The sequence below is a fragment of the Arvicanthis niloticus genome, chromosome 6 (assembly GCF_011762505.2).
Source record: "Arvicanthis niloticus isolate mArvNil1 chromosome 6, mArvNil1.pat.X, whole genome shotgun sequence".
NCBI lineage: Eukaryota > Metazoa > Chordata > Mammalia > Rodentia > Muridae > Arvicanthis > Arvicanthis niloticus.
The window spans coordinates 49,205,130-49,231,780 of NC_047663.1; the positions used below are offsets into that span (position 1 = coordinate 49,205,130).

At 48.8% G+C, this 26,651-nt stretch overlaps 1 protein-coding gene across 2 annotated transcripts; it reads left to right on the plus strand.

Annotated features, from left to right (window-relative positions):
• The first annotated feature begins 226 nt into the window (after positions 1 to 226).
• Slc13a5 (solute carrier family 13 member 5) lies at positions 227 to 23,307 on the plus strand. 2 transcript variants are annotated; one of them, XM_076936390.1, is made up of 13 exons: positions 227 to 429; positions 789 to 909; positions 5,393 to 5,521; positions 5,791 to 5,927; positions 7,193 to 7,380; positions 8,451 to 8,619; positions 10,087 to 10,209; positions 13,956 to 14,174; positions 15,003 to 15,103; positions 15,209 to 15,327; positions 17,388 to 17,549; positions 20,056 to 20,193; positions 21,698 to 23,305. In XM_076936390.1, exons 1-13 carry the CDS (start codon positions 335 to 337, stop codon positions 21,827 to 21,829), a joined length of 1,833 nt encoding a protein of 610 aa, XP_076792505.1. In that variant the 5' UTR covers positions 227 to 334; the 3' UTR covers positions 21,830 to 23,305. The 2 variants fall into 2 exon arrangements, with proteins under 2 accessions (XP_076792505.1, XP_034361958.1); XM_034506067.2 differs by lacking the exon at positions 227 to 429 and having other exon boundaries at positions 680 to 909; positions 21,698 to 23,307.
• Positions 23,308 to 26,651: the final 3,344 nt, after the last annotated feature.

The following is a 26,651-nucleotide window of genomic DNA, read 5'->3' on the forward strand; positions in this document are numbered from 1 at the left end:
TCTCATTCCATAAAATGACCCTAGCTAGGTGGTCCGCACGTGGGCGGCGGCAGCTAGTGGCTCCTGGAGCGAAGACGGCCGGCTGCGCAAGCGCATCCGCTGGAGGGTGAAAGGTGAAAGTCGTTCGGGCTGCGAGGACAGTGACCACCTTCCTTAGCGGTCCCTGTAGAGCGCCTAGGGTGCGCTGGTTGGGAGAGGGCACGAGGAGGGAAATGGGTTCTATGTCTAGAGTCGGGCTAACGCTAGGGGGAGGACAGCGGATCTTGGAGGTGAGAGGATCGCGGTGGAGCAGGGCTTGGCCATCGCCTCTAAGAGACACCCCTCCGGGATAGGAATGAGAAGGAGAGCGCTTTGGAGAGAGAAGCCTGAGAATCCTACAGGCTGGTGGAGTTTTTCATCTGGGACACTCCGGAGCCCAGGAGAGAGCAGGTGAGAGTACACAATGTGTCCTCTCGCTTAAGCTGGCAGAGTGACCGGCACACCCTGCAGGGTACTGACGACCAGAACAGCGCCAATGGGCTGGGCGAGTGGTGAGGTGCCAGGGTCCAGTCCTCTCCATAGGTTGGTGCCAAGCACTGGAATCTGCAGACACCTCCCTCTACCGCGGGGTGGCAGAGTCCTGGGACAGATGCGCCCCGCAGACCCCGAGGGGTGGCTCCGCCCCAGGACAGTAGGGAGGTCCCGCCGTGGGGGGCGGAGTTGTAGCCGCCCCTAATCCGGTGGGACCGCCCGGCCCCCTTTTAAGCTCGTGAAGCTTCTAGCTGCCTTGCAATCTTTTCTCCCTCCAGTCTGTCTCCCTTTCACGCGATGGCTTCGGCGAAGACTTATGTGACCAAGTTCAAGTCTATCGTGATTTTGTTCTTCACCCCGATCCTGCTGCTGCCACTCATCATTCTGGTACCTGACAAGGTCAGTTGCGTGTCTGGGCAGCCTGGCGGACCCAGGTGCCCAGTGCAATAACGGGCACGGAACCCGGGAATGCTGAGCTGGAACGCAGGGATTCCTTCGTGGGGACAAGCTCCCCCGGGGGCGCGTGCTCAGACGCTCCAGATACCAGATAGGAGGTGCCCTGCAAAGAATCCGAGGGATGCAGAGACCCTAAGGTGAACACGTCCTAGAGTGCACTGAGTTCAGGGCGCAAGAGCTGTCCGGGCAAACATGGAAACCTGGACGTTAGGACAGATTTGAACCACACAAACCCCTCGACAGGCTTAGCCTTTGACTCAAAATCTCCTCCCAGAGTGCACAACCAATGCTAGTCCAGCTCAAAGATAATGCTCAAGCCAGCAGGGACTCTGAGGGTTGGGCTTTCCCTCTGTGCCTCTTCTCTAGGGAAGAGATATTCCCTAGCTGTAGATGCCTTCAGCCAGGGAACTACAGGAACAGAGTGTCACCTGTGTGGATCCTGCCTTTGCCATAATCTGGCCTTGATTTTTGAAGCTCAGTTTCCCCATCTATGATCTATATTTCTTTCTAGCTCTGAAACGAAGGAAGACACTCTTGAGTCCAAATCCTGCTGCAGCCTGAAAGGCAGGTTGGGTACTGCCCACCGCCTGCTGTGGCAGTGGCAGGAGACAGGACATGTTCCCAGAGCTCACGCCTTGGGTGGCATGGCACTGGGTTGCAGGGAAGCTGCGTCCCGTTCCCTGGCCTCCTGGTGCTCCTGGGAGGAAGGAGAGAATGAATGGCCTTGGCTTGCAGAGCAGAGGAGGGCGGGAGCCCTGGCCCGGCTCTGTTAAGCTGTGTGCAGCCAGTTTGGCGAGGCCAGAGCTCTTTGAAGCCTTTTGTGGCTGCTGGCTGCTCCTTCTTTCACTCCCTCTTTTAGTCCTTTCACTCTCAGCCCAGACAGGAAACCTTGCTCGGATCCTGCTTCCCCTCCACAGGCAGGTTTGAGAAACAGTGGCACTCACTACTCTTCAGGGAAGGTTTTGAGAGGAAAGGGGTGTCCTCGGGTGGACTTCTATTCACTTCACATTGTGCCTTTCAGCAAGACCCTTTGCTCTCCGGGCCCGGGTGCTTTGATGGACACAATGGGGTGACTGGATTCTGGGAGTAAAAGGGGATCATTCTGGCTCCTAGGACAGGGGAGGGAAACATACTGAGCAGAGGCCCACATAGCCAAGGAGAGTAGATCAGCTGTGGCGGCTCTTCAGTTGCCATTCTTAGCGAGCATCCAGAGATTTGGGACCATTCCTGCCTGTGGGAGGCATCCAGGTTAGGAAGCTGTGATTTTAGCTCTGCTGGTGGGGAGTGATGTTCTCTGGAATAATTATAGTTGCTTGATTGACCTTTCTGGTAGAGGACAGTATAACCAGGATCCCACTTTATCCCTGGCACATGCATGTGTGCATGCACTCTGTACACACACACACACACACACACACACACACACACACACACACACAGAGAGAGAGAGAGAGAGAGAGAGAGAGAGAGAGAGAGAGAGAGAGAGAGAGAATATAAATATCGTGAGCTGGGTTCCCAACTGGGGTGTATAAATATACATATATTTATATGTATATACATATACATATAAATATACATGCGCCCTGGGAATGAAAATTTAGGGACTGGGAGGCCATAGTGAAGGCTCTTCCAAAAAGCAGTCTTTTTTTTTTTTCCTTCTCTCCAAGTGGATTAGAGGCTGGGGGCCTAGGTCATTGGCTTCCTATTCCCCCCTCTGTCCCTCTTTTTGCTCACCACCAAAGAGCACCCTGCTCCCACTCACCATGCCACCTTCATTGGACAAGAAAACCCAGAGATACAGAACACTCCAGGACAGAGAGAGTCAGCTGGTCCCGAGGGGCAGCCACCTGTCCCCACCAGATGATGGCCCCCAGCACACACTGGTCTCTGTGGTCCATGGCCCCTCCTCAGGCTTTGTTCTTCTCTTCCTCCTTGCTTGCTTCCTGGCCTCCCCTCTGATCCACTTTTCTATCCTTTTTCTGAGCCCTCCTCTGCTTCTAAAACTCATTTTAATAAAATGTGACAACTTTAATCACATACCTTGTTAATCTTGTAAAGAATTCTTATTTTTCACAAGTCTAAAGTATCAAGTAAAATAAGGTACCATCACTGCCTTATTATTAATGTTTTAATGGACAGTTCTTCAAATATCAGCCACACACACACACACACACACACACACACACACACACACACGGTGGGGGGGAGTACAGAGGGACAGGGGAGAGTTCTGCTTGCTCCATTTCCATTATGAACTATAGAAGGGCATTTTACTCAACACTGGTCTATATTTCCAGTTGTGGCTCTATCAGATTGTATCATATAATGATGTCATAGCCACATCACTCTGCCTTAGTTGACAATAAAGATGCCACCTAATGACATATGGCTTAGAACATGCCCCTTGCAGACCAGTGTGTGAGTGCCCTTAGATGAACCCTCAGCCCTGGCTGATTACACTGTGTTTGGGGTGTGCCTTTTGATCACCTCTGTATGCTGAGGGTAGGCCTTTAAACCACAGTGCCTACTTCATCTCAGCTTCCAGTTGCTTTCCCAGACACTGTCTCAGTTCCAGGGAGGTGCAGTAAATTTACTTAGACTTCATCATCTTCTTCTAGGTTGCGGCTTCCTCCCTAGACATTCATGTATTATTTGTGTGTTTATGTGTGTGTATGTGTGTGTGTGTGTGTGTGTGTGTGTGTGTCTGTGCATGTGCACGAGCGTGTGTGAGCTTGCATGTTTAGAGGTTAGAGATCAACATCAGGCATTGTTTCCTCAGCTGCCATCCAGCTGTTTGTTGAGACAGGATCTCTCAGTGGCCTGAATCTGGCCACACAGGCTGGGCTGGCCTGTCTCTACATTCTTATTGCTGGTACAAGTGTGTGTCACAGAACCCGGTGTCTTCCTTTGTTCTAGAGATCAAGTGCAGGTCCCCATGCTTACAGGGTAAGACTTTCCTGACTGAGTTCTTTCTCCAGCCCCCTCCCCAGACTTTCCCAACATCCCATTCCGACTCTGCACTCTCCATAGATATGATGGGGGTTTGTATTAGGGAGGGTCCAGCATGTTAATTACATCAGGGCTGAGACATCTCCTGGGCTTCCTGGTAGTGGGTGGGCATGAGGAGTCAGTTAGCCTAGTGGTCCATCCTCTTCCAGGGCCTGGGACATCTACTGTCTGAGTTCTGTGAATAAAGGTTATTGAGGAGATTCTAGGTGTCACACATTCTGTATGGCCCCTCTGAAGTCATCAGTTTACAGATGAAGATGGGAAAAGAGGAACAAGGCTTGGGAGCGGGAGAGACTCATTAATGACAATGCTTAGAATAGCTATAACATGGCAGTAGACACAGGCTAACTTTTAGCATTATTACTTAAAATTTCTCTACAGCATACCTCTTTATTATCTGTGCTCCAAAGGAATCTCTACCAACCATCCCCAGAGCTCACCTCAATGGCTTTCAACCAGTATTCATCCTATAGGAGATAAAGAGAAGGCTCACCTTTGCTCTCTGGCCATAGACTAATAAATGAGGGGGTGGAGGAACTACAGGTTTCTTATTCACAGGAAATGGGTCCTTCCCCACGAGCCATAGTGACTCCAGCGCTCAAAGGGGTGGGGAGCCTTGGGACTGTAGACATGTTTTAGGGGAATACAAAATGGTTTTAGGGTAATCTAGTGAGGTTAAAGAAACAAACAGTGGCCAGGGAGTCTCCCAGAATAGACAATGAAACGGTGTCTCCAATGGAGGGCAGTGACATTTGACAATTGTATCTAAGGTATGTTGACAATCTTTGCATTTTTGGTTGTCATGTGATCAGTAGCTTTGTTATTGTTTCAATGATCTTACTTTGTAGGCCAAGCTGTCTCCCAGCTCAGCTCCCTATATAGGCCAAGCTGACCCTCCTACCTCAGCCTCTAGATGCTGGAGTTACAGGCATGTGCTACCAAGCCTAGTTTAGACTTCGGTCTTTTAGGAAGATAACTCTTGGTTGTGACTAGTGAGAACGCCACTGGCGTCTATTGGGTGGAGGACAAGGATGATGCTGACCATCCCACTGTTTAGAGACCAGTCCCCACAACAAGGATCTGTCTCCACCCTAGATGTCAGTGCACAGGATTGGAAAACACTTCTTTAGTCAACAGGGAGGTGTCCTGGGATGTTTATGGAGGTGCAATCTTTCTTTGAGAACATTTGTGTATTTATTGTGGTGCTAGGACCACACAGAAGGAAAGAGGGAGGCAGGGAAAGGTTGGACTTAGGAGGCTCTTCAGACTTAGGAGGCTCTTCTTGGCTGTCCTGAGCCTTGGAAAGCCACACTGTCCAGGAGCAGGACATAGCCTTCCCCATCACAGAGGCATCTGCCTTGCTATGAAGTCAGTATGCAGAAGTAGAGCCTGCGGAGCCTCAGAACTGTCTCTTCAGTTTGCCAGGTGTGGCTATGTTATAATCCTCATGGCTGTCTACTGGTGCACGGATGTCATCCCAATGGCTGTCACCTCCCTCCTACCTGTCTTACTCTTCCCACTTTTGAAGATTCTGGACTCCAAGCAGGTGAGTGAGCCGAGCAGGGGCTGGTGCCTTCCTGGTCCTCCCATGTACTTCCTCCTTCTCTGAGTCCCTCTGAGCTTCCGAGGCCTAGAGATAGCTATAGAAGTCCAGATGTGAATCCCTCAAGGACAAGTATGAAGACATCACTCCAAGCTGCCCTTGTAATCAGTATTTGGCTTGCTTAGCTACCTAGAGGACTCGGATAGCAGCTTTGGAGCCATGCCATATGTGATTGAGGACTTCTCTGATGGGGCATCCCTGTAACCCTCCAGGTATGTGTCCAATATATGAAGGACACCAACATGCTGTTCCTGGGCAGTCTCATTGTGGCCGTAGCTGTGGAGCGCTGGGAACTTCATAAGAGAATTGCCCTGAGAATGCTGCTCTTTGTGGGGACCAAGCCTTCACGGTAAGCACACCTTCTTTCTTTGGCTACACGGCTTACCAGGAGCCTCTGGAACAAGAGAGTGGAGGGTGACAGATCAGGACATTTGAGCGGGGTGTGGAAGGATGACCTCTGGGAAGGATAGAATGGTTCTGCTTAGGTATTTGGGATTTAGGAGAGGAGAGACTCTATGTAGGACAGTGATGATTTTTTAGATCTAAGTGGAAAGCTAAATTACCTACATTGGGGCTGCCCTGCCATACCCTGGGTCTTGCTAAGCCAAACTTCCCTGCTAAATGGGAGTTTCCTAGATCTACAATTGAGCTTGAGGACTCGTGCTGACCCAGCAGCCAGCAGTACAGACATCAGCAATGTTTGCACGAAGAGTGGGTAGCAGGCAATCTATACAGTTACCACTTTTCATGTCTCTCACCAAATCCCTAAAAGGAACAACTTAAAGGAAAAAGGATTTGTTTCAGCTTCTAGCTTCAGATGGTGGCCAGTCTGTGGTTGATTGGTCTTACGTACCTGAGCAGAATATGATGGTGGCAGAAGTATGTGGTAGCAGAAATTCACCTACACCAGACAGGAAGTAAGAGAGGAGCCAAGAGCCAGGGGTGCGAGATGCACCCCTAAGAACTCGCCCCGATGACATACTTCCTTCAACTGGCCCCACATCTTTTATTGCTTGAGAACTTCACATATGCATATAATATGTTTTGTTTTTGTTTTTGTTTTTTTTTATCAAACCCACCTCATCTCCCCAATTCTTCTGCCATCCACCATGTGGCCTTTGTAGCTGTGACACAAATGCTATGGGAGTAACTAACCTCTTTCAGATTGGACTTAAGAACTTCTCCAAAAGATGGAACTCATGTCTGGTACCATTAATGGCCCCCAGTCTCGTGGCTGGCTAGGTCACAGGCTCCACTTCCTTTGTTTTACCATCTCCCGATAATGTCATCATATTATAAATCCATTGATTAATCTATCCGTAACAGAAGAGTCCTTATGATCTCATGATCTACCCTTCACAGCCACACTCAGAGCTGTGCTTTCTGACTAGGTGTATCTTAACAAGTTGACAACAAAAATTAACTGTCACAAAAAGGAAGGGGGAAAGGGAAGAGGAGACGAGAGAGAAACAAGAGCCGATTAAACTGCCACACCATGTTAGAATACCTGGTCTTGAGTAGACGAGGGGTGGCTCTAGCCCCTAGCTATGGCCCTGGGATGTGGCCAGTAGGGCATGAGGGACTCTGGCTTTCCTCTCTGCCCCTCCTCTGCAGGCTGATGCTGGGCTTTATGTTCGTCACGGCCTTCCTGTCCATGTGGATCAGCAATACCGCCACCACGGCCATGATGATACCCATTGTGGAGGCCATGCTGGACCAAATGGTGGCCACCAATGCAGCTGTGGATGCCAGCCAGGGGACACTGGAGCTGCTGGACAAGAGAAAGACCAGCGAGTTGCCAGGTGCACCCCGGCTTGGATTTTGCAGCCATGGCCGTCTCTACTGTTGCCAGATGCTATGGCTCCCTCCTCCCTCTCAGACTCCTCGCACCACTCCTTAAACATGCATAGAAGAAAAAAAATAGGGAAATGGTTTTGTTAGTATTACTTACTATTAGTTATTACATAAAAGAAAGATCCTTTACTCAAGCTTAGAACATTAGCCAGAGATTATAACTGGTCTCATGATGGAATGAAGGCTTTGAGCATTCATTTGATAATTCATTTAGCCATCTTTGAGTACTTGCTGGATGCTTCTCACCCTTGGTTCCAAGATAGAAAGCGTTGAGTTATTAATTTGATAATTTATTCAGGCATCTTTGAGCACCTTCTGGATGCTTCTCATCCTTGCTACACTTATTTTCTTCGGGACTGCCTTCTTGGCTTTCCTTAAGCTGGTTACCCTTGCTCCATTCCTACAGGTCTTGGGGTCTGCTTCCTACTAGGCTCAGGACTTAGAAGATGCAGGATAGGGTCTGCTTCCCCCTCTGCTTATTCTCTGTTCTTCCCTAAGAGTCTGCATGAGAGGACCTTGGGACCTGTACCTGGTTTCTAGGTTCTGGGTGAGGTCTGGGCAGGTGGACCAGGCACACTCTGACCACTGACTTGTGGAGCCCAGGGGGATGACCTAAGTAGGTACCCTTACCCAAAGCACCTGCTTCAAGATAAGCCTTAGGGAGGTTGGACAGCACAGCAGCTCAGGGAAGGAGGACCTCTCTAGGAGGAGAGCCATCTGAGGTAGACGGAGTTATCCTTGGATACAAGGGAACCTGAGAAACAGTGAGTAGCCAGGAAATGGGTACATATGCCTTAAGTTTCTGGGCTTGGCAAGTATATTAAAGATCCCCAGGGCAGCCATGGGAAGGGGTTGTGGGAAGGTAAGGACATGACTGTGATTTGGGGCTGCAGCTGAGGAATACCTGTGCGCCTGGCAAGGTGTATGCCCGACCTCACATTGGCAGCATTATAAAGAGCTTTGAGTGGCTGGATGGCCCTCAGGACTGACATAGCTAATAGCCCCGTGTCCACCACAGGAAGCCAGGTGGTATTTGAAGACCTCAGTGTGCAGAATCAGGAAGATGAAGAAACAAAGAATATGTACAAGGCCATGAACCTATGTGTGTGCTATGCAGCCAGCATTGGGGGTACAGCCACCTTGACCGGGACGGGACCCAACGTGGTGCTCCTGGGCCAGATGCAGGAGTGAGTCATGACTGTGCCTTTAGGAGACATCACCATGGGTTTCTGGGGCTAGGAGGTCCTTACTCGGCTCTCTTTTCCTCCTGTCTTGGCCTGGAGCCATCAGTCTAGCAGGGTGGGAGGATAGACCCATATAATCTCTATGTCCCAGCATCCCTGCAGCTACTAAGAGTCTTCCCCAGGAACGGAGACCTGATGTACTAGAGCTCACAAACAAGGTGGCTTTCTGACATGGGGCAAGTCTAACTTCTTTCAGTGGCTCAGGATTTCTAGCTCAGGCAGGGAGTGTGGACTGAGCTAACATCATAAGAAATGGCAGCGCAAACACTGGCAAATGACAGTGGGTTGAATTCACAGAAAACAGACATTTCTAAAAGAGCCCTTACCAGCTCACTGACATTGGCTGACAATGGCCATGATCCATGATTTTTCAGGGTCTACAGATGGCACAGACAGGTGGGGTTGGGCCACTAATTGTCGTGCAGTCTCCGTCACATAGTCTCACTAATTGGAGGTCTCCAGTGCACTATAAGTGTAGCCTAGAAGCACCTGCCCAGCTTTGACTGAAAGGGGACACAGGCTGTGAAGATCCCGTGCCTGAGCTCTGCCTTGTGCTGGATGTGCTTGGAAGAGCATGGAGGAGAGAAAAGTCGAGGCCCCACCACAGGCTTTTCATGGTGCCAGATACAGGGAGTTTCAGGCAGCCTAGTAAATACATGTGTTAATTGAAGCAAGTGCAAATTATCATGGTAAGGAACAAAAAGGAGGAGGTGCCTCTTTTGTGTAGACAAGAGCTTTGGACAGGTGTGGGGAGGCAGCTGGCACTGGGGCTGGGAGTTGTAAAGGACAGAGTGGCAGACAGAGCAACATCCAGCTCATCAGGCTAGAGCCCTGAGGTTCAAAAACATAGTCCTCAACATGTTTTCTGTGATCACAACCCTAGAGCTTTCTCTTTAAGTTCTGCTGCAAAAAAGGACTTGCCTAGGCTGAGTTGGGGAAGTCCTGGGAGGTATTTGACATCTTTGCACTAGACAGGGCTAAAAAACAGCATAGGGAGGAGAGCAAGGCTCAGAGACCATCTTCCAGTCCCACTCTGGGAAATGTCCACAGGAAAGTCCCCCCACAGAAACACACAAAGTGAGTTTTCACAGGTATCCATGCACCTCCTTAGGCTGTCAGCCGGACCGTATGCATGTGTGGCAAAGGCGTACTTTTATAGAGCCCTGGGCCAGACTTAGACATTTAGCAGGGTCTCTATTCACAGAAACGAAATGACCTTGGTCATTCATCCTTCAGTCTTATCTCTTGCAAGGCCATGTTCTGGGGTCCCCAACAATATTGAACTGTGGTGTCTGGACCCCAGGTTTATGTGGCCAGCAGTCAGACCTGTCTGTCAGAGTTCACCAGTCTGGCCTGCACCCCACAGCTCAGCATGGCCATGCAGCTACAGACCAATGTTTCTTCTTTCAGATTGTTTCCTGAGAGTAAAGACGTCATGAACTTTGCATCTTGGTTTGGATTTGCCTTCCCCAACATGCTGATGATGCTAGTGGTGGCCTGGCTGTGGCTCCTGTGTTTTTACATGAGACCCAAGTAAGTGTGGGCTGCTCTTAGGCTGGCATATGATGGTCTCAGACCCCCTGCACCAAGCCCTCTCAGCCCTGGGCCAGTCTACAGAGTTCTTGCACCGGGCTCGGTTTCTCCAGCCTGACCTGCTGGCTTATACTCCCAGTCTTATCGTGGCTGGAGGCTTGCTGTATCTTTGTGTGTATTGTTCCAGCCCAGATCAGTAAGGTAGAGACTTCCTACCTTCCACCTGCTCACCTCTCCAGCACCGAAGGCTTGCTCAAGGGCTGCCCTTTCCCAGCTTTCTCTGCCCTCTGGTTCATCACAGAATAACGCACTTTCCTGAGCCGCCACTGGGTATATGCTTTGGCACCTATCCTTGTGTCCCAATGACACCCCTTGGCTGTGAACCAGGCCACCCTGACTCCTAATGTCTCCTGTCTCAGACAGAAAGAGCAAGTGTGCCATCTATGTGGTTCAAGGCAACTGAAGAGTAGCCTGTCCCCAAATGCCAAGCTAACATGACTGGACACATTACCACTTGGTCATGTGGGTCCAGTAGGCCAGGTCACAGTGATCCTCTAGATTCTGTCTCAAGTTAGTCTCAAGCTCAGACCGTCACCGAGCTCCTGTGGTGTTCACTGCAACATGCCAGGCCTGGAGAGTTTACCTTCCAGTTCCCAGCACACTGTCAAGTTCACCCAGAGTCACCTTTGAGGCAGCCAAACTTTGGACAGAAACTATGACGTGGGGCCAACAAATAGTTTTGGTTTGTTTGTTTGTTCATTTGGGGTTTTTTTTTTTGTTTGTTTGTTTGTTTTGTTTGGGTTTTGGTTTTTTTAAAGTCAGGGCTCCTCTGTGTAGCCTTGGCTGTCCTGGAACTTAATCTGTAGATCAGGCTGGCCCCAAACGCAGAGATCCACCTGCTTCTGCCTCCCAAGTGCTGGTACTAAAGGCATACACCACTACCACCATCACCACCTGGCTAAGGTGTTGTTTTAAAAGACACAAATTTAGCAGTGGCACGAAGGTGACTGTGCCACACTGGGAGGGAAGGCTGTTGGTAGGAACCACCAGTGAGCTTGACCCCAGGCAAGAGACTTGGTAGAGAGGGCAAAGCGCCTAGGCACCTGTGACTTCATGGGGAGATGAGGCATTTTTTAAAAAAAAACTCATTTTCTTCTGAGAGAGGAATTATTTTTATGAAACTATACTATAAAATTGCTACACCTATTCAAAGCAATAACAACAGCACTTACCAGCATCAGGCAGGGCTCCCCACCAGCCACCCCACCCCCACTGTGTCCAGACATGCCCAAGCCCCCACTCCTAGTGCCCCACCCCCATCCCCTCCGCTGCAAAAGGAAGCTTTCTCTTCACTCAGCTTCTGGAATATGCACCAGGACTGAAGTCCTGCTGTTTACTCATACTCACCCAGTGGGCCGACCCACAGATGGTCCCTTGAACCCTCTGCAGGTTGACATCTGTGTTGCCTCATGAGGCAGTAGACATTACAGTGATTATCAGGTGTGCTGGTACAAGCCTGTATTCCCAGCCCTTCAGGAGCCCAAGGTAGGAGACTAGAAGAATCGAGAGTTCCAGGCTAGCCTGCACCTTGTCTCAAAAAATAAAAGCACAGGGCCAGCAATGGTACAGAGGGTCAGCAGGTAAAGGGACTTGCTGCCAAACCTGATGATCTGAGTTCGATTCCCCAATACCCACATGGTGAGATAGAGCTGATCCTACAAATTGTCCTCTGTCCTCCACACTTGCACTATAGCGTGTGTATGTTCATAAACACACACACACACATACACACACACACACAAACACATGTACGTTGCAAGAAAAACAAACAAACAAAACTCCAAGAGCATGGCACTGTGATGCAGACACCAAGTGCAGCGTGGCTCACAGGTAGCCTAGTTTCCATTCCAGATCCGCAAGGTAGAGAATGATTCCAGCAGAAATAGGAGCACATCCCAGAACATACAGAACCTGGTGATCTCCCCATGCATATCTGGCCTCTTGGACCAGGTAGGGTAAAACCAAGAATCATGTTTTCTAGCCACAGGAGGAACCTCTACTGTTCCTTGTGTCCTGATCTTTCTTAAGATTCTCACTTGTAGCAATACCAAAGTCATGACAGAAAACCTGTTTTGCTTGAGCTTGTAGGCAGTTACAAACTTTCACCCAGGACCACTAAGAATCACGTGGCACAGCTGTCTTATACTCAAGCATCCTGACTAGGCTCAGCTGAAAACAGGACAAGTGTTCTTTCTGAGAGTTCTTCCTGTCTGGTGCCATGGTGAGGTATTTGTGGACCCAGAGAGCTCTCTCTGTCTCTGTGGCTCTGTAACATATCCAGTTCACTGTGATGCACCATAATGAAGGCCATTCCTTGTCAGGACACTGTGGTCCCTAATGGAACTCCAGGCCATCCACAGGATCCACTCACCTGTCTCATGGGCCACCAGATAAAACGAACCCAGAGGAGTCGCTCAGTAAAATTGAGCAAGGGTCAGGGGGATTGGTGTTACTACCATGGTGGCCAGCATCAGGAGACTGATTATCACACTTTACCCCAGAGTCTATGCTATCAGGAACAGTAGCACCACCTAGGCCCAAGCTTCTCACTGCCTGTTCCATGCCAGGCAGCTAGAAATACCAAGGCCATCCCCTATCCTGGAAATCAGGAGTCACCAGAACAGGTCTGAAGTCTCTAAGATGGCAGGTACTGGCAGGTCTGTGCTTAGAAGAGCATAGACTCTGGATCCAGAGTCTGATGGCAAAGAGGTCCCACTCATGACAGCAGAGCCATCCTTACACTGAGTGTCTTATGAGGAAGGGCTTCCTTAGTTTAGCACGGAGGTCTCGGCTGACTGTAGACATAAGATCCTCACTGCTTCCCTGATCCTGAAGTACACCAAGTTCTGATGTCCTGGTGACCTTGGGAGGCAGCCATGTCGCTGGCACCGAAATTGCCACACTGCCCTCAAAGGTGGCTCACATTCAGCACAGCTGTGGGAACCAACCCTTTTCATCAGCATAGCCCTCCTGTAACTTTTATGATGGGCCCCAAAGGGGTTCTGGAGGGGAGCTCTCCGTGGACAGTGACCTTGCTCCACTGCTTTGAGGCCAGCAGAGTGGGACATATGTGTGACACATTCTCTGCATTGATGCCTGCATTTTATTCATTAGTAGCTCCAGTTACCCAGTCACCTTTCCCCATAAATGCCCCTCCTTCCTACCACTTTGAGCCAACACCACCTGAGGGAAGACCATGTAAGCCATCCTGGTATGCCTATCTTCCAGTGGCACACCCTGAGGGGACCAACCCGAAGTAGAGCCTAGGCTGGCTTCTTTCCTGTCCCAGCCATGGATGCCACCTACTCTACATCTACTGAGCCCGTAATCTTATACCTTTGGGCCCTGGGAATTCAGCCCCTGACCGGCCAATTCTGTCGGGGATCTCTGCTTTCTCCTTCTACCCTCCTGAACCATGAGTGATGGGAGTGAGATGCTAGCACTTTGGAAGGCAGCTCCAGGCTGTGATGGGAAAGTATGGGGATAATGGGTGGATCGTATGAGTTCAGATCACGAATGCTCTAGAACTTCCCATAGCCTTCTCCCTGGGGACCCTGGGGCACAGTCAGTCTTCCTTCGCTCATGGCTACGTCAACTCTGCTGATGAATGCAATCAGTGTGTTCTACCCTCCCGACCCCCGGTCATTCCATCTGCCTTGGCCTTCTCTTATCGTTACATGGTCTAGTTTAAAAAAAACTTGCATCTGCTGTGAGAGGAAGAAGAGGGACACTGAGAAGATTGCCTCCAAGGTGCTGAATGAGGAGTACAGGAAGCTGGGGCCCTTGAGCTACCCTGAATGCAATGTGCTCTTTTGTTTCACCCTGCTCATCATCCTGTGGTTCTCCCGAGACCCCGGCTTCATGCCTGGCTGGCTGTCCCTCGCCTGGAGCGAGGGAAAAACCAAGTAAGTTGATGCAGAGGAAAGCCTTAGTTTAGGGTCATGCTGTCTAATTGTCACTGTTGTCAGCAACAGGCAGCGGGGGGAAGGTACAGCTTGGGCCCTGTGTTCTGGAGCTAGGCTTTAGAGGAACATCTCATTCTGTTGGCTTTGGGGTGCATTTGTTTTCTATCGGTCTTCAGGGTGAAACTACGGGTGCATTTGTTTTTGTGGCTCCCTCACGTCCCCTAGAGGGCTGAACCAAGAATGTTTATTGGGCAGAGAGTAGACTCCATAGAGCCCTGGTTTCTGCCTTCTTCCTTTCTTAAGAATCCATCCGAGATGCATCCCCATTACTTAGAAACCTGGTGGGGCTGGGGAGCATGTATGTGGATTCTCTCCTGCCTCTGTTAGGTGGACATACAAGAAATGTTGAGGAATGACTATCCTAGTAAAGGCAGAAGATGTGGGTGAGGAGGTAGCTATCTGCACCTGGCTACTCCATCTTGGTTACTTAGCTTAGCACCAGAATCCTTGAGGTCGGCTGAATCCAGAAGTCTAAATCTCACAGTTGAACCATGATGTTCACCCATGAAGCAGTATAGGCAGATGGGGGCAGTACTGAGATTGGGGGGGGGGGTGGTGAGGGTGGGAGAGTTCACCTAAAGTTGGACACCAAAAATTTCAGGGTATTAGTTACAGCCAAGACTCAGCCTATCAACCTTTGGGGCCTCTGGTTTTCTTACCTGACAGAGCCCGTTTCTTCCTGAAGGAGCATTTAGACATGAAACTGTGGGTTGGGGGCCAATTTGCTGTATGACTCTCACTGAGTTCCTATGTATGCAACCCTATCAGGCATATCACGGATGCCACAGTGGCCATCTTTGTGGCCATTTTGCTTTTCGTCGTACCTTCACAAAAGCCCAAGTTCAACTTCAGCAGCCAGACTGAGGAAGGTAAGGTCTCTCTCACGGCTTTATTGGCTTGTCTTTCTTGATTATGTCTCTTACTTTCTAAGGTGTGTACACACACACGTACATGTGTGTGCTTTTTCTCCACAGAAAGGAAAACTCCATTCTATCCCCCAGCACTGCTGGATTGGAAAGTCACCCAAGAGAAGGTGCCCTGGGGCATCGTGCTGCTCCTGGGAGGAGGATTTGCTATGGCAAAAGGATGTGAGGTACTAGTTCAGCTCTAGGTAGCCCTGGAATTCCACTCCCCCACTCCCATTCCATCCCTGGGTGTGTGCCTCCACCACAGAGCTGTACATACTTTAAGAAGGAGACTCGGTGTTGTCATCATGACTAATGTCCTGCAGGGGTAAGCATGGCTGTGGACGCTGCAGCCTTGATGAACCCTAGGCATTCATCATGGAGGACTCTTGAGTTCTTACAAATATTCTCACCATGTCCTTTGGATCCTCTACTTGCTGAACTTTTTGTTGACATGGTTTCAGGATTTCAAACCTTTTCTCTAGCTAAGAACTTAGCAGCACAGGAGAAGATCAGCTTTTGAGAGAAAATGCAATTCAACTATCTCCCCTCAGCCAAAGAGGCTGAATTAGTTTGGGGCAGCTGTCTATCATCATCTATCTCCCTCAGCCCATCCCTCTAACTCCCTCTAGCTCTTCTTTCTCATTCTTTTCCACCCTCCCCCTCTCTTCCTTTCTTCCCTTCCATGCCTCCCATCCCACTCATTCACCCTCTCATCCTTCTTTCTTTTCTCCTTTCTATTTTCTTCTTAATTCTTCCTTTCATCCTATGTATCTATTCTACCCATGTCTGCATCCACCTAACACATCCAGCCATCTTTCCACCCATCCAGGAATGTGATGTAACAGATAGACTTGGTCTGCATTGTGTTTACAGTTTCCCAAGCATCTTGGACACTGTGAATACATACATGCTAATCTTTACTGCTAGGGATCAAGCTCACATAGAACACTATACCACTGAACCATATCCCTAACCTAATGTATAGATCATAGATTTACATAATTTAATACGCATTTCAGATGAACAAATTCACCAGTCACCCCTCTCTCTATCATTTATCTACCCACCAATTCCTTTCCCCATGTAGCATTTTCTTTTACTCATCAAACATTCTAGTATGTTCCTAATGATAGGCCAGGCATAGAAGTTGCAGAAGACACCAAGACATAGTATTTATTTTTGAAGACTTCACAGTCTAGAGACCAGGGTGTGTCTATAAGAGCCTTTTGGGAGGAAGTGAGATAAGATCAAAGAGGTACCTAGTTGAGGCAATGCAGTTGTAGAAGCCAGCAGAAGCCAGCACGCTAAGGTCTGCTTTAAGTATAGCATGTATGGCCTTGAATCTGAAGGCAAAGGGAAGCAGCCAGGAGTTACTTGGTCAGATGCATACTTGAAAACAGTCATCCTATTGTCTTGAGTGGTGGTCTGAGGCCATTGGGGGAGAGAAAAACCGATGGGCTCTCTGCAGTCTTCATCTGACTGCCCATTCTCTCCTGGACACTTGCTGCCATTTTGATCTCTAATACCTCTTTCTCCTGCCCTCCTTCTCCCATGATCCCTGCTTAACTCTGCTGTTTCTTCTTCAGTTCTCCCACAAATATACTCCTTTCCCAGGCTCTGCCCTTGGCCTCTTGTCTGTCCACCTTCTGCTCTTTTCCTCGTATCTCAGAGCTCCAAGACTAAATCCTCAATTTCTGGCCCAGATCATTCCTCCACCCCTTACAAATGTGGAAGACTAAGGGGGGAGAAGGTGGAAGAGCCATCTAGGGTGACTTGTGACTGACTAGGTGCCAGAAATGAACAGGTCAGAAACCCTTCAGGATGACTTCCAGCATCGGTGAAGGGTTCATCAGCTAGAGATCCCAGAGGAAGAAGCAGATTTGGGACTGAAGAAGAGGAACCTAGATTGGGACATGTTGAACCTGATGTGCTTCCAGGACATTTGGACAAACACTACCAGATGACTTCTGATGTTTGAATCTAGTTAATAGGTCAGCTGAGCCACAAGCAAAGTTGTAGGAGCCAAAAGATTGATGAGGAAGAGGAGGAAGAAGAGAAGGAGGAAGAGGAGGAAATGGGAAAGGGTCAGGAAGGGAGGGGGAGGGGAAGGAGAAAAATATGGGGATAAATTAGATTATGACCTATGTACAAGAAAGACAATTAGAAATAGAGTGGACTGAGCTCCCTGGACCCTGGAGGAACTGTAAGCCAGGAGCCCTGAAATGATGGTCTCTGTGCTTCCTAGTCTTCAGGGCTCTCCGAGTGGATGGCAAGACAGATGGAGCCCTTGAGCTCAGTGAAACCTGCTGTCATTACCTTGGCCTTGTCCTGTCTTGTTGCAGTAACCACAGAGTGCACAAGTAATGTGGCCACTACCACCCTGTTCCTGCCAATCTTTGCCTCCATGGTAAGTAACTCTTCTGGGGAAGGGAGTAACATTTTGTGGGAAGTTGTGAACCCATGGCCATTTCCTGAGTCTCTAGAGAAGCTGTAAAATTCAGATCCAGAGCCTCACCAGACTTGAAGACCAGGATGTGGCTCTGGCTCTGATGTGGACTTGTGTACACTTGATGACCCTGGACCTGAGGCCCTCCCTCGCTGCTTGGTCCACTCTTCTTTGTATTTCCCCACTGCTTCCCAAAGCATGAGATGTGGACCAGGTGCTTAAACTTTATTGCATCAGTGGGCCAGATGGTTTGGGGGAGGAAGAGGAGGAGGAGGAGGAGGAGGAGGCAGTATGGTTGCAGGTTCAAGGCTATATGATCTACAGGTGAGTTCAAGTTAGTGACACCCTGTCTCAAAAACAAAAATAAAAAAGGCTAAGCTCTCGTCTGATATGTCCAAGGCCCTGGGTTCAATCACCAGTACCACACACACCACTACACACTCACACAAAGCAACAACCACACAACTATTATATTAATCTAATTATCTGGGTTATTTTTCAAGATGGTGGGAGGAAGCCATGTGTCACTGATTGAGACTACAGAATGAAGCCCGGGGGATAAGGGGACTTGAGAATGGGAGGACTGGACAGGTCTTTCCAGCAGGGTAGGGAAAGAGCATGCCTGAAGACTTCCCAGGGAGGAGAGGGGTCACTGGGATCTGAGATGGAAAATAAAGGCAGTGAAGGAAAGGCTGTCAAATGTTAATTCCAGTGCTCTGCGGGCAAGCCCAACTGTGAGCTGGGAACTGAGAAGGAAGCAAAGCCTGTAGGGCAATCAGCTATCATCTGTTCTTATATTCCTCTGTCACACATCAAAGGTAGTACTGACCTCAGGGGGTTCACAAAGTTCCAGAAGATCTGAGCCCCCTCCTAGAAGTGTGAGGAGAATCCTAAGACAAACATGGGCTACAGAGAACCTGAACGAGGAAGCCACCGAAGTCTACCCTGGAAGGAAACAGGAAAAAGCTATGATTAGTCTGAGCTCAGAGACAAACTCAGAAAAGATCTAAGCCTAGTGCTGAAGTTGGTAAATTTCCATCCAAGCAGCATGGGGCATCCAGTTTTTTTTTTTTTTTTTTAAAGCAAATCTGAGAGTTTTTTCTATTCCCAGGGAAGATAGAAGTGTTTAAAATAGAAAGGTAGCTGTCTCCTTCCCTAAGTTTTTCAGGGTTTAGGAAGTAGACAAGGAAAATGTAGAGGAGGAGAAGGAAGAGGAAGAAGAGAAAGAGGAGGAAGAAGAGAAAGAGTAGGAAGAAGGAGAAGAAGAGGAGGAAGAGGAGGAGGGGGAGAGGAAGAAGACAGGTGGAGGAGGACAGGGAGGAGAGGGAGCGAGGATGGGGAGCAGGGTCTTTTGGTGATGAGCACACAATGGGGATGCTCCTCTCCTGAGCAAAGTCTGCCTTTGTCATCTCCTGTGCCCCCTGTGAGCACAAATAAACCCAGCTGGGCAAATACAAGCTTTAATCTAAGGAGGTAGCTGGCTCCTTTGAAAATAAGCTCTGCTATGGGACTGGAAAGACAGATTAGCGATTAAGAGCACTAGCTGCTTTTCCAGAGGACCGAGGTTCGATTCCCAGCACCCACATGGAGGCTCACAATCATCTGTAACTCCAGTCCCAGGGACCTAACACCTTCTTCTGGCCTCCTCAGGCACCGCACACACATGATGCACAGACATACACTCAGGTAAACACTCAAAAAAAAAAAAAAAAATGGAGGCTCTTCTCGAGCCAAAATCTCTGAGTAAAATTGCCTAGAACTACCATTAAGGCCCTCCATGCTCCCGCCTGGACACCCACATGAAGAAAGTGAACCGTGAGTGGTGCTGTATGAATACGGCATCCCGTGGTTGCTGGCCGTTGTGTCAGTTTCCCAAATTTTGATGTCAAATTGTTACAGTGAGATCTCTGCAGACATGTTCACACATGGAAGCCATGCATGATAAAGAGTCTCTTTGACAGCTATTTAGATTATGTTATTCATGTATTCACTAAATACAAAATGAACACCGATGAACACCGACTCTGTGCTATTTGATGTAGCAGGATTTTAATACGTACAATGAAGAAGGTGGACACAACACAAAAGGGAAGCATTTGCACGTAAGGAGTGTCCCCAGTTGTGTAGGCTGCCTCTGTCCGTGACAAAGCAGGCAGATGGCTCACAATACATTTTAAGATTTGGTGCAATCTACAAGTCTACTCTGGCTTCTGGCTCACAGTAAGTGCCTCCCCAGAAAACATATGGACTAAATTGAAGCCAAAAAGGCCTCCAGGGGAGGTAACCTCTGAGCTCAGCCTTCTGTGGTCAGTAGTTATCATGTAGAAAAGTGCAGTTCAAAGGGACTAGCCAGACACAGACGTGAAGGTTGGACTGTAACCCAGGTCTTAGGGAATGATGCTGAAGTATGGCTTGGGAGCTTCTGTGTGGTATGTACTAAGAGTCTCAATGTTGTGTGTGTCTCCAGGCTCGTTCCATCGGCATCCATCCACTGTACGTCATGATTCCCTGTACCATGAGCGCATCACTTGCCTTCATGTTGCCTGTGGCCACCCCACCAAATGCCATTGTGTTTGCCTACGGACACCTCAAAGTTGCTGACATGGTAACAGCCCCTTTTATTTTTGCCTATTAGATGATGATGCTATTGGTACAAGGGATGTCCCATATATCAATGATGTGTGAGTTTCAAAAGAATATCATATGGGGCTGGGGCAGTGGCTCAGTTGGTAAAGAGCTTCCTGTAGAAACATGATGCCCTAAGTTAGTGTTCCCTGCACTCACACTAAAAGCCAGACATGACTATGGTGGAAACAGAAGTATCTCGGGCTCCTTGGCCAGCCAGTATAGCTGAATCAGTGGGCTTCAGGTTCAAGGGGAGACTGTCTCAGAAAGCTTAAGCAAAGAACTGGAGAATGGCTCCAGTGGTTAAGAGCACTCACTGTTCTTACAGGGGACCTGGGTTCCATTCCCCAACACCCACACTGTGGCTTACATCCATCCATAACTCTTTGGGGACCAGGCACACACATTGTACACATACACACATGCAGACAAAACACTCAGACATATAAAATAAATCTAAGAAATACTTAAAGACAGAGAATTATAGAAGAAGACATTCAACACCAGCTGCTGGGTCACAGACATGCGAGCAAGAGTGAGCACACCTGCATACACACAAGGAGAGGATGACAGAGGACGTCATGGGATCTGAGAGCACCACAGGACACCTAAGCTTATAGCTGTCATTCTCGTCTACGGTGCATCTCTTCTTGGTTATTGAAATGTTCTCATATGTCACATGGTGCCTGTCCCCGTGAAGATGCTAGAAACCCTATCTGGAGAAACCTTAATAGGTTCCAGAGAAGTCCTGGCTGAACACTTGGAAGGGATGGAGTGGGATCTTCACATGGCAGCCAAATCATAACTAGCAAGAACTCCAAGGACATCCAGGAGGAGCACAGTAGTCAGAGAGGCTTTAGGGTATCTGAAAATGGGACACAGAATGGGGAGTCCATTTTCTTGGGAGTCAGTGATGCCTTGGAAGCAAACACAATCACAGGCATAGCTTTTCAAAACAGGTCTGACTTTCTCACTTCTGATGGGGGAAGGACAACCCTGTGGCTCTGGGTTGGGGATGAGCTGAGTAGGTAAGAGGGGGACACCAGACTGGTCCTCACCTTAACCAATTATTAATGATCTCAGAGCCTCTACCAGGGCACTCTGGAGGCTCCTCCTGCATATTTTCATTATGTACCTGGATCCCAGAAACCATATCTTGCAGATTTGGTTCTGAGCCCCAGCAAAAAGTCCACGCTGGGTTGTTGGAGTAATGGTTCGTGAGCATCAGGAAGGCATACAAAGTGGGTGGCAGAAAGAGCTAGGGGAGGGCCACGAGAAGTGGTGGATGTCTTACACCAGCTATCAGAAGTCACTTTCCAACATCATAATGGGTGTAGGGGACCCACCTGTGCTAGCTTCTTCCCAGGAATTCCTTCAGCAACAGTGACACTTGATTTGCTTTGTCCGGAGATGAGAGGAGCCCAGAGTGCAGGAACACAAAGCCAAGACCTGAGTTGCTGACTGATCCTGTTTTTATTCCTTAGATGAAAACAGGATTCATGATGAACATCCTTGGAATTGCATCTGTGTTTCTGTCAGTCAACACCTGGGGACGGGCTGTGTTTAACTTGGATAATTTCCCTGACTGGGCAAATTCATCAAGTATTAACACTTAGAAAGAGCCACAAGAGCAAAGCATGCCCCCCCAACCCTTTTGAGGACTATGAACCTTCTGGCACACCTTGCACAGAGCACTGGGTGCTCATACCCCAGTGTGATCCAATGATGTCAACACCCCAAGAAGATCTAGCCAACTAGCCACCTCTTCCTCCAGGCTCAGATTCAGAGATGGCAATGGGTGATGGGAAGATAGGCTCAGGAGGGAAAGGACCCCCTTTGAGAGGTCGTGAGGTCCATCTTTCCTAGGACTCTCCACCTCTCCTGGGGCAGGCAGGAAACAGAGGGACCAGGGCTCCAATCCTGTACCATGTGGCTTTAAAAGACAACTGGCTTTGTGCTGGGCACCAGTTCTCACATGCCTGTTTCCACGGTCTCCATATGGGGATCGGATCACCAGGCTGAGAGCCCAGGCTTCGTGCCTCTACTGGATGTCCCCAGATCATCATCTCTGTCACCATGAAGGAACTTCCCATCCAGGACAGAACTCTGATCTTGAACACTTCCCACTGCCAGAGTGAGAGAGGGTGTCACGGCCCCTGAAGACTTGGACTCTACATGGTGCCATCACCAACCACTGAGCAACCTGAGGTGCTGACATTGTGGCACTTCTGCTCACCCTTGGCTGACCTGTCCCCTACTTGCCTCATTTCATATCAATTAACAATTTGAACCCCCTTCCCAGCTCCCGAGTGAGCCTCCTTCAACTACTAGATCTGCCCCCCACCCTGGCTGAGGCTCTCCAGAAAAACCCCTGGTTTTCCAGGGAGCTCAGTTTGATTATTCTGGGAATGCTCATCCTGCCAGCCTGGTGTGGCCGGGATCACATTTCAAGGATGGACAATGGTGTCTCTTTGGGGGATGATGTCAGAGTAGGATCCCTAAATCTTCCCTTGGCTAGATCCAGAGCAGATTCAGCAGCTCATTCCCAAGGGCTGGGCCACTGCACAGTTTGTCTGTCCTGTTGGACTCTTGAGCTCCTCTGGAAAGGCCTTTCCCTTGCTGGCTATGCATTGTGGCCAGGCCTGGTGGCAACAGAGCATGGATGAGCAGTGTTTGTTGGTGTCTGAGCAGACAGACCCTGCCAGAGTAAACTGACCAAGCAGAGTGTCTATAGGAACCTGTAGGACCACTCACATGAAAGGGAGACAGGAGAGGAAGCTCTCCCTTGTCCTTCGGTGATGCTCTCTTTGCTTAATTTGCTCTGAAAAGAAGCATGGCTGGGTAGATAAGGTCCATGGATGTCATTTTTCTCTGGGCAGAAGACAGTATGGGGACCCAAGGAGTCCCCATCAAAGACCAAGTCTGTATCTGCCTCCTTGGGAGGGATGACTCCTGACCACACTGTTGAAGGCTTGCTCTCGTCAAATACTCTGTCTGCTATGGAAAGTTCCAGTGTGCTTACTGGTCTGTGATTTCGTGCCTTGTGAAGGAGACAGAGGAAGGCAGATGAATAAACAGTTGCTCTCTGTCCACCTCCTGAATGCCCGGCCTTCCTGGACCCAGGGAATTTACTAGTTATCATATTCCATATTTGTGGCTACCCTGTGAGATGGCCAGCATTAGGATCCTCACTCATCTTTGAAGAAAAACAAGGCTCAGAGTATCCAGGGGGGTGAATTCTAGGTCTAGCTAGTGGCAGTTTTGGATCCCATAAAAACAGAACTCTCCTTTTCTCCTTCTTCTACCCATGAAGGGCCTGGGCTTATTGGGTTTATAGGGAGAGGTAGGTGGCTGAGAGCCAGCCTACCCTAAGGTCCTGCTTACCCAGCAAAGATCTCTAAACATGAGACCTTCCTTGCTGGTCCCTCTGAGATGAAGTCAGTACAGTGCTGAAGCAGACAGAACTTGTCCTTTTCCTCAGACTCTTCCCGAGGAAAATGTGATCGAATAGTGAACTCACGTCTCCCATATCACACTGACAGCCTCTCCTTACCTAACACACTGGTCTCACAGCCCTACTATGACTGACAACCCCTGTCTGCTCTTGGGTTCTAGAGCCAGCACTGTGGCTGAGCCAGAGCAGGTCACCATGAGTATGACCAATAACTCAAGGACTGGTCTTTATAAAATAGGCACATGCTTGATGCAGTGAGCCATGTCGGGGCAGTAGAACACCTCAAGTGGGCTCTGAAAGATAAGTAGGATGGCCAGTGGGGGAGGAAAGGGTCTGGTAGGGTGGGTGGAGGACTCTACTACTAGACACTACCCAGCTGAGGGCTGAATAGAAGCTTCTGGAGAGGAGGAGGATATATAGTGGAAGAGACTTAAGGCTGAGTGACGTCTCCTGCAGCTGGGTAGAGGTGCACCAACACACATGGCTTGTGTTCATGTGGAGTGCTTTAGGTTGTAAATGACTGAAGACCAAGTGAACAGTGCATTGCCATAGGGCCCTTCGATGTTTACTTAATGGGAGTGTGGAGGTAAGACCATCCAGTAGCTCACTTAAGCCACCAAAGGCTTGAGCTCCACTGTCCGTTCTGTCACCCTCAGGGAATTGTGCTTTTGCTTTCCCACTGCAGCCGCAGGTCACATCCACATCTATGTTCCTTCCAGGAATGAAGAGAGGGTGCAGGAGTTGGGGGGTTCTGGTGGTGCCAAAGTACACCTTTCTCTTTTGTGAGGGAAATTACAACCTCTCTCAGAAGCCATGTGGGGACTCCCCTTGATGTCTCACTGGGTAGAACCAGGGTACATGTGCTTCCTTTGACCAGATACTGACAGAGGAGGTGGGTTTCATTTGCAATACCATATATCAGGAGCTGGCCCGGGTTTCCAGATCGAGAGATTTCTGTTCACTAAATAAATGAAAAAATCTAAATCCTAGCAGAAAGGGCAAGGCAGGGGGAGCTTCCGGGTAAGCAACAGTGTCTGGTATCATCTCTCCAGGCCACTTGGTGGCTCCGTCTCCACAGAAGATTGCAATGGAGCAAATGGCTTGGTTATCAAGGAGTTTCAGCACCACCTCCGTTTTCTAAGGGCCAGGCTTCCTCTGAGGGGCCCACTGGACCTCTGAAGCTGTAGTGTGCACCATAAACGCAGCTGGGGCCCCACATATGACATGGAACAAGTCAGTCTTCACTCTGGGCCTCAGTTTCCACTGGGTAAGGGTAAGGGCCTTTCCTAGAATTGGAGATGCCCAACTTAGGTGACCATCCCTCTCCTTCTGCCAGCTATAACTCCTCCTCAAACTGCCCCTCTGACCCAGTGCATCAGCTGAGAGTGAGTCTGTGACTTACAATTTCCATCTGAGGCTTAGCTAGTCGCACAAGGCCATCTTTGGGCAACACCTTTATTTGCCTTCAACATCTTACATCCAGGCCCCTCTTCTTACCACGTGAACCAGACATTTGGGTCACAATTAGCTGAACACAAAATTCTGATCATTATTGTCTTCTAAATATATTTGCCACGGACTTAGGAGTCCATGAAGATCTCTCATTCCAAAGGCCTTGGCCCAAGGGGCTCCTCACCCTCTGATTGCTAAATTATGAATCTCCAAGGGCAGGCAATGGGTGTCCTTTTATGTTCCCTCTCAACTCACAGTCTCTTTGGGGAATCTGCCTGGAACAGGTGAAGTCACATCTCCCCAAACCCCCTGCTTGCGATAGACACCCACTGGCTCCAGACTCTAAGCAGGACATCAACTCATTAACAGAGTAACCCCTGAAATGGATAGATATTCCTGGTAAGACCACGGCTATATTCTTACTTATAGAAATAAAAGCTGACTACTGAATTGTCTGGTGAGAAACTATATCTAGCTCTCCCACCCTAAAGCAGAGTCCATTTTTTTTCCCAGCAACCTCTTTCTAGCCCCACAGCATCTTAAAAGCCTTGTGTCTCGGCCTACCAGGGGGAGGTTTTAGCTTCTTCACACTCAAAGCCTTTTACATGAATCTCCTCACATCACAGTGGGGAGCTTTTCTATTTTTGCGACTGGAGGTCTCTCATCAGCCTGAAATCTTTGCAGCAAGATTTTCAGTTAAGTTCCACTGGAAATTATGGAGCCAGGTAGGACTCAGGAGCTTGAAAGAGTCATGATCTGCCTGTCCAAACGCCACTTCTAACATGGAACCTCAGGCTGCCCACACCTCCCTGATCTCAAAGGTAGAGGTTGGAATTCAACCTCGGAACACCCTGTTACCAATCAAGGCCTTAAATCAGGCTTTATAGAAACAACAAATCAGTATGAGCAAACAATAAGAAATCCCAACAGGTCACAGAACGATCTTAATGTTTCTCCCACGTCAGACCTTGAGTCCCCCCCGCATTTCCTCTCCAAAGGTCACTGCTGACTCTGGCTCACATAGCCTTGTAGAAGCATTGCATATACACAAGATGATGTTAAAAGAAAAAAACTTGCCCTCTTATGGCAGATAGAAGCCTATGGCATGTATATTCTGTAGTGTTTCCTTCCTTTCACTACACATGAAATCATCTATTTGGGGGTTATTCTATTTCAAGAGATACTAAGCTTGGATAAACATTTTTTTTTTCATTCAATAGTTAATTTTATATTTGAATTAAGATAAAAATCAAAGGGGCCGTAGAGATGGCTCAGTGGTTAGCAGCACTGGCTGTTCTTCTAGAGAACCCGGACTCAGTTCCCAGCAGTCACATAGTAGCTTACAACTGTCACTACAGTCCCAAGGAATCCAATATCCTCTTCTGGCCCTTAAGAGCACCACACATGTCTGTGTGACACAGACATGTATGTAGGCAAACACTTACATACATGAAATAATATATATTTTTAAAAGATAAAGTCAAATTTTGTAGATGACACGATCTGAAGCATGTGCAGTCAAAGGCATCTAC

Bases quoted from the DNA above. Each gene is read 5' to 3' on its own strand.
- Slc13a5 (XM_076936390.1), top strand. From the start codon at position 335: ATGAGAAGGAGAGCGCTTTGGAGAGAGAAGCCTGAGAATCCTACAGGC. The intron at 910-5,392 runs GTCAGTTGCGTG...CTGTCTCTTCAG, and splicing joins TCATTCTGGTACCTGACAAG to TTTGCCAGGTGTGGCTATGT. The intron at 14,175-15,002 runs GTAAGTTGATGC...CAACCCTATCAG, and splicing joins TGGAGCGAGGGAAAAACCAA to GCATATCACGGATGCCACAG.